Here is a 6,988-nt window from a genome sequence, read left to right on the forward strand (position 1 = left end):
AGGCCCTCAGTCTGTATCTGGGTTTAACATCAAGATTATTGCAGCTGGTATTTTGCACAAAAGAAGAAGTGAAATGACGATAACGTGTTCAATCAACTGTCTGCAAAACTGTGGGCACATAAACGGATGCAACATATTTACAGGTCATTTTTATTTTTGTTGTTCAGTGAAAACCTTCGTCACCGTGGTTTCTGTGTGCAGGTGTCCCCAAGCTGATCACAGCAGATATGATCAAAGAGGGCGCAGCAGTGATCGACGTGGGCATCAACCGGATCCAGGACCCAAACACGGGGAAGCTGCGGCTCATCGGTGACGTGGACTTTGAGGGTAAATAATCAAAACCTCAACTGGAAGTTGGTTGGAAAGACAAATTTAAGCTTCAATGTTTGTTTTTTTTAATTGACAGCTGTTAGATTGGAGTTCCAACATCTTGCACATGATGCTATTCCACAGAAACAACACTCTGGACTACGTGTCAATGCTCGCCGTGACTCTTTGTGAACTTTACTCATCCCCCCTGTCGACTGTTTGACTCGTTTCAGGAGTGAAGGAGAAGGCGGGTTTCATCACACCCGTTCCCGGAGGTGTGGGTCCGATGACGGTGGCCATGCTGATGAAGAACACTGTGACTGCTGCCAGAAACGCGCTGATGCATTAAACACAGGAGCCGTACAGAGCCGTCCGCTCAGATGAATGCTGTACAGTAAAAAAACACATACGTTTGTTTAGCTACGAACACGGACCCTTTGCCAAACATCTTTTCTTTAAGCATCCACGAGCTCGAGCCTCCACACGTGCTGGAACCAACCTACTTGATACGTGTTTATATCGTTTATTTATTTAAGTTATTTATTTCAGATTTCACTTTTTAAGAATTTAGATTACTATTTTTTCTACTGAAGTCGGTTCGGTTCATTTTGAGCATTCCAGGTTCGCTGGAAAGTTAACGATAATAACGAAAGGAAATAAAAAATAAAAACAAAAAGTGCTGTTTTGACTTTTACTTCTGATTTTTGGATCCAGGTCTTTTGACGTTTGGCGGCGTGTTGACACCATATTGGGAGGAGTATAAACATGCAGCCAAAGTCACCAGTGAAAACCGAAGCATGAGTATTGTGACACTTTTCTTATCCCAGATCTGTGAACACATGAAATTTAGAAGGAAATGCTGAAACCAAAACATAAACGGAGATCATTTCCCCTCAGGTTGTGTCATATGTTGACATAAAAACTTTAACCATCATAATTATTTGGAAGATGGGATAATAACAGAAATATTTCACACATCAAGACAGTTTGACGAGATGAAGAATTAATTCCATTAACATTGTGGCTGTAGAAACGACAGCGGTTGGTCCAGAAATGTCTCGACGGTGCCATAAAATGTGCGACAGAAATCCGATGACTTTGGTGAAACCCACAGCGCATCCATCCATCCATCCGTCCGTCCACCCATCCGTCCATCCATCCATTCATTATCTTCTGCTTATCCGGGGTCGGGTCGCGGGGGCAGCAGGCGGAGCGGTCATTCCAGACTTCCCTCCCCCCAGCGACGCTTTCCAGCTCTGCCTGGGGGATCCCGAGGTGTTCCCAGGCCAGCTGAGAGATACAATCCCTCCAGCGGGTTCTGGGTCTGGCCCGGGGTCTCCTCCCAGGTGGACGTGTTCGGAAGACCTCCAGAGGAATCATCTCTGGAGGCATCAGATGTCCAAACCACCTCCTTTCGACGCAAAGGAGCAGCAGCTCTACCCCGAGCTTCCTCCGGATGTCAGAGCTTCTCACCCTATCTCTGCGGAGGAAACTCATTTAAGCCGCTTGTATCCACAGACTAGTCTATCTTTCATTTGTGCTTCTTCACCTGCGAAGCTAGCTTGCTTTGTGTTCAGTCCTAATTAGCAAATGTCAGAGTGATAAAACTCAAGAGAAACCAACCAGCCAACAACAACCTCACTGGGCCTTCAGTACCGGCTGGATGTCCACAGCAGCCACTGGTTTGTTATTAGTTTAGTAAATCTGCACAAAGTGTGACTGAATTTGATCCAGACTGGTTTTGTGTTGCACAGATTCGCTCTGGCTCATCATATAGATCTCAGGCATGCACACTTTTCTAGAACTGGTGAGAATCCAGATCAGAACCGGCAGTGCGTCCAACACGACGGCGGGCTGCAGCGGTGAGGACGTGTTGCTTCAGGTCGCAGCAAAACGACGGCAGGAAGTCTGGTTTCAATGATACGCTTTAACAGCGGCGGAGTTCACGTGGGGTGAACGACTTTATCTTTCATTACTGCGACCGGCAGAAATACAGCATCCAGTTTACGACATGATCCACCGGGAGCGTGTGCTCGCATGCATGTTGTTGTGCAAGGAAGCAAAGGATGTAGCACCGCAGCACAAGTCTAAAAGTCTGAACTGGGCCTCGTGCACGGAGCAGCCAGTTTGGAGGAAATGTCACAGAGTAGACGGCTGAACAAGGCGAATGTCCCACACATGAAGCATTAAAATGATTTATTAAGACTACAGATGTAAGAGTGCTGACCATCTGTAGAGCGTCAGCCACCTGTCTTCCTTCCATACGTGTCCTCTCTTCACCTGTTGCACATTATTCCAAGTAAGTGGAAGCCGCTCAAGTCTTCCCCTTGTAATCAGCTCTCTGTAGAAACTGTGGGTTTCACAACTTGTAATCAGATGAAGCAACCTCCTAAAACTGCAGCGTACGTACTGGAGTAAAACTCTCAAACAGCCGAGGGCCCTGCAGAGCCGCTTACAAGGAAGAAGCCTCGTCCAAAGAGCCTCTGGGGAATCACGTATCCCCCCCCACCTCCCACGTCAGACCTTGTCTCTGCATGCAGAGTCGGTACAAATAAAGGAAATGATGCAGGTGGATTTTTTCGGGAGGAAATGCTTCTCATTTTTAGGAAAAAAACACCCAAACCTGTTCATTGATTGGCTCTGATAAGCTCATCAGGGCTTGACTGCAGCGTATATAAGAGCAGCAGGAGTGTGTTGTCGGTCACACCGCACAGGCAGAAGAAACTGAACACAAGATGTTTACACAGAGACAGACGTACCTGGAGAGAGGTGAGTTTATGGAGCAAGTTTTCTAGCTCGACTGTTAGTATCAGAGTTCTTGATTTTAGCAATGCAACTCTTTTTATTGGTGCATTATTAATATTGTACATTCATGTTTCCCCTCCATGTGTTTCAGGTCTTCTGGCCGTGATGCTTCTTCTGACCACAGCAGGACAGTGTGCGGTGCTGACTAACAGCCTCCAGACCACAACAACTCCTCCTCCATCAGATTCACCTCTGACCACGCAGCTCAGCAACAGTAAGCGTCTTCACTTTGTTTCATAACATCCTAAAAATATCCTCATACGTTTCCTCACTTGTGTGCAAAAGAGTTGAGATTGAGAGGTTCTCTGTAGACGTCTGAGTGGGGGGATGCTGATGTCTGTGGGTTACTTAATTCATCACAAGCAGGATGGGTCCACCTCCTGCCACAACTAAAACAAGTAGAGCTGTTTTTGTTTTCCACTGATTGATTCATCTCATCAATGCTCCTCTCTCTCTGTCTGCAGGCACCATGGAGGAACCTCGAGTCCTGCATCTGCACACACCATGCGGCGACGGCTACGAAAGCTTCTGTGGAAACGGCGGCACGTGCATTTTCCCCCAAGACAGCAAGAAACCCTCCTGCATGTAAGCATTAATGTTACCACACACATACTTCTGCAGTGTGCCCTCATTATGCTGGTTAAGAAAAAAAAGAAAACTCTCCAAACGTGTTGGTTCGTGTCCTCCTCTGGAATGCGCTCACATGTTTTTTTGAACTCTCGTCTGCAGCTGCACGTCCTCCTACAGCGGCCAGCGCTGCATGTTCTTCACCGAGCCGATGCGCACTCTGCCCGAGTTGGAGCAACTGATCGGCATCAGCTTCGGGGTGATCATGCTCGTCGTTCTCCTGGGCGTCTTACTTTACTGCTGTGTCCGAAAGAGGTGAGAGTCTTCAGGGTTTCTTGGTGCTGTCTGACCCTACAGGTGCATTTAGGGATTAGGAGGAAATATATGAGATCAACACTTTTAATGAGATAAAAGAGCTGCATGCTGTATGTATAGTAAGTTATATAAGTTTGCATTTGTGAGGTGAGAATAATCCTGATGTTTTCCCCTTCCTTCCTTTCAGGTGTATGAAATCAGCGCCGCTAATAAAATCTGCACCATCTGAGATCTCTGTGTGACTTCTGCAACTTCATCCTGCGTTTCCGGCATCATCGCTTGAAATCGTACCATTTTTTTTGTCATTTTGTGTAATTTATAGCCCAGATAAATGATCTGCTAACCAAGTAGCACCCAATGTGCATTAAAAAACAAAACAAGCCATTTCAACAGACACACTGTGATTGGAGGAGAATCTGGATGACGAGACAAGACATCCGAATATTTATTATAAATTATTTTAGTTTTCGATTTATTTAAAGTTTTGTAATAAATTTGTAAAAAAAAACAAGGACATCTGTGTTGCTTGAATTTCTGTGCACACACTCACACACACACACTCACATCAGTAATTAACCGGCTAATTAGGAGGCTCAACGAGCGCTTTTCTTCTGACAGGAGACTCTTAATTTGATGTCACATTAATGCCTGCTTGATTTGCACTTGTTAATCCTTTTGAAGGTTTAATGCGAGTTCATCCGAGGACAAATTGTAAAAGAGCCACCTGTTAAGCCTAAAAAAAACCCATCTAATTAAACAACAAGGTGATATGCAAAAGAGCCAAACGTGCTCCGACGGTTCTGGTCTTGGAGGGATGATGCTTAAAAAGGAAAGAAGGAAGTCGAGTATGCATCTAAAAGTAGACGTCCACATGCACACTTTCACTTTTTCCCCCATTAATGCTTCTTCATAGCCTTCTGCTCCAACATATTTCATTTTAAACTTTGCAATCTGCTTTTTTGCAAGTTGATTTTACATCAGTGACATTAATCCTTAATATATAATCAAACAAATGCATGTTTTCTTGCACTTTTGCTGATGATAGTTTGAGTTTTAACTTGACAAGGATGCAGAACTAATGACTTATTTGCAATAGAGTGTTTTTTTAAATTGTTATATAACATTTTGCTGATAACTAAATCACTGTCTGGATGCTTCTGCCACCACTGTTTATCTAGCATCACACATCATGGCTGCACATTGCATTTCCACCTGAAGAAGCCTGTTATTAATTTAAAATAAAAGAACTAGCCCGGCTCTGTCCTTCTATTTGGACCTTCTGAAGTGTGAAATAGTGTAAATTACAGGATTGTGTCACCACACCCAGACCGCAGGACTCAGCTCTGCCAGGAGACGCTTCTGCTTCTCCCTCACAGGCTTTCAGGAGGAAGAGTTTTTTTCTTTTTCTTTTTTTTTTTCGCTGGTTGGAATCTGCAGCGACTCGTCCTCTCACCGAGTCTCCAACATGCGGAGCTGCAAACCCTCAGCGCTGCTCTCACTGCTCGGTAAAGTCTGACTTTTTCTTTTTGATTTTAAATGTTTGACAGATTAACGTCAGGTTTACGTGTTTGTTTGGAGAATGTTGTCGGTGTGAAGCCAGAGAGAGGATCAGGCCTGAGTCACGGTTAAAGGAGAACCAATGAGATGCACTGAAACTAACATTTAAGCAAATATTTAAAAAACCTTCATTCAGCAGCTTCAGTGGAGCTACAGGTCAGGATTTTTATTTCTTTAACTGTTTATTTTCATTTAACCTATTTTAATTAGATGACTTTATCTCTCAGTTATTGTCCTGCTTCTTTTATTTAGCTGCATTATTTTAATGCTGCTGCCATTTTTATATGTTATCAGTTAAAATGCTCGTTTCATGAGGAGGTCTTTGTGTCCAACTATCTGTGATAACTAACACTGCCACATGAATGGAGTAAAAAGTGCAATACATCCTCTTCTAATGCAGCCCAGGTGGAGTTATTAGAAAGCAGAAACACTCGAGTAAATCTAAACATACCCGACATGTTCAGGTGAACGTATTTAGTTTCTACATTTTACAGAGAAGTGCTGACGCTCTGTTTACATGCAGCTCTGCAGCTGACAGCTAATGTGTGTTTTATGACTTTCTTTAAGTATTTGCATCAAGCTGCTTCATGTCAGAGGAGACTTCTGCACTTTTTACTGTAGGTTTTAATGACAGTAGTTAAAGGACAAACAGGTGATGAGTGGATCTGACAACTGGAATGGCTGCTAATGTGTAATGTTCTTGTGTAATGAGTACTTTTACTTTAATGAAAGTACAAAATATTTTCTCTGCTGCAGCTAAAAGTATTTAAAAAATCCTAATGCAGAACTTTAACGCCTCTCCATTGCTATGAAATGCAGCTAATGTCAGAATAAAATGTCATAATTTCCTATAATTCTACTCTTAATCTGCACTGAAAGGAAAACGCCAACGTTTAGGATCCAGATGTGCTGCAGGTTTTGATTGTTTTTGAATTTCCAGCATCATTCACCGACATTGCAAGTTAAAAATGTCAATGTTGGTGCATTTTGCAGCTCATCTGTTGATTAAAATCACCTTTTAACGTGAGCTTTAACTTGTCTGAGTCTGCTGCACTTGTTCAATGAGTCTACAGTTGAGCCGTCAGTAAATTAAAGGCCCGGTTCTGCAGCTACCAGCAGTTCCAGGAACTGCCTTCAGTGGAAAGTTTGGAGGCAGGAGCTGTGACGCCGATGTGGGCCGAGAGCCTGAGGGGAGCCGGAGGATGTTGGCGACGAGAACGAAGCTTTTATTGTTTTTGAAAGCGCGTGAGGTCGGATTAAATCCGTCGTTTGGTCGATCAGGTTGAAAAAAAACTTAGAAAGCAAACGAGATATTCTGACCAACACTGAGCTATTCTTTATAACATCAGTAGATAATAATAATAAGAATGTTGTGCCGGCCCGTTGAAAGGTCACAAGGTGAACTTTCGGGGTCATAAGGTGACTGATGGGAGAG

General features: G+C 43.6%; 3 protein-coding genes across 3 annotated transcripts in view; all 3 read left to right on the forward strand.

Annotated features, from left to right (window-relative positions):
• Positions 1-985, forward strand: part of LOC103361917 (methylenetetrahydrofolate dehydrogenase (NADP+ dependent) 2 like) — a 12,804-nt gene extending 11,819 nt beyond the window's left edge. The window contains exons 6-7 of the mRNA XM_008288130.1: positions 202-327; positions 543-985. Of these exons, the coding sequence (XP_008286352.1) occupies positions 202-327; positions 543-658 (242 nt within the window). The 3' untranslated portion in view covers positions 659-985. The remainder of the gene's footprint in view (positions 1-201; positions 328-542) is intronic.
• Positions 986-2,969: 1,984 nt separating this feature from the next.
• On the forward strand, positions 2,970-4,507 carry epgn (epithelial mitogen homolog (mouse)). The gene is made up of 5 exons (XM_008288131.1): positions 2,970-3,078; positions 3,206-3,328; positions 3,579-3,699; positions 3,844-3,996; positions 4,184-4,507. The coding sequence occupies exons 1-5, from the start codon at positions 3,045-3,047 to the stop codon at positions 4,236-4,238; spliced, it is 486 nt and encodes a 161-aa protein (XP_008286353.1). The 5' UTR covers positions 2,970-3,044; the 3' UTR covers positions 4,239-4,507.
• A 924-nt stretch (positions 4,508-5,431) lies between these two features.
• The window catches only part of LOC103361919 (proepiregulin), a 12,270-nt gene continuing 10,713 nt past the window's right edge, over positions 5,432-6,988 (forward strand). The window contains exon 1 of the mRNA XM_008288132.1: positions 5,432-5,501. Coding sequence (XP_008286354.1) covers positions 5,462-5,501 — 40 coding nt within the window. The 5' untranslated portion in view covers positions 5,432-5,461. The remainder of the gene's footprint in view (positions 5,502-6,988) is intronic.

This window comes from Stegastes partitus, unplaced genomic scaffold (assembly GCF_000690725.1).
Source record: "Stegastes partitus isolate 25-593 unplaced genomic scaffold, Stegastes_partitus-1.0.2 Scaffold543, whole genome shotgun sequence".
In the NCBI taxonomy this organism is placed as follows: Eukaryota; Metazoa; Chordata; class Actinopteri; family Pomacentridae; genus Stegastes; species Stegastes partitus.

Coding starts and splice junctions, on each gene's coding strand:
- epgn (XM_008288131.1), top strand. CDS start 3,045: ATGTTTACACAGAGACAGACGTACCTGGAGAGAG. Junction 3,700..3,843: donor AGCAAGAAACCCTCCTGCAT/GTAAGCATTAAT, acceptor TCTCGTCTGCAG/CTGCACGTCCTCCTACAGCG. Junction 3,997..4,183: donor TACTGCTGTGTCCGAAAGAG/GTGAGAGTCTTC, acceptor CCTTCCTTTCAG/GTGTATGAAATCAGCGCCGC.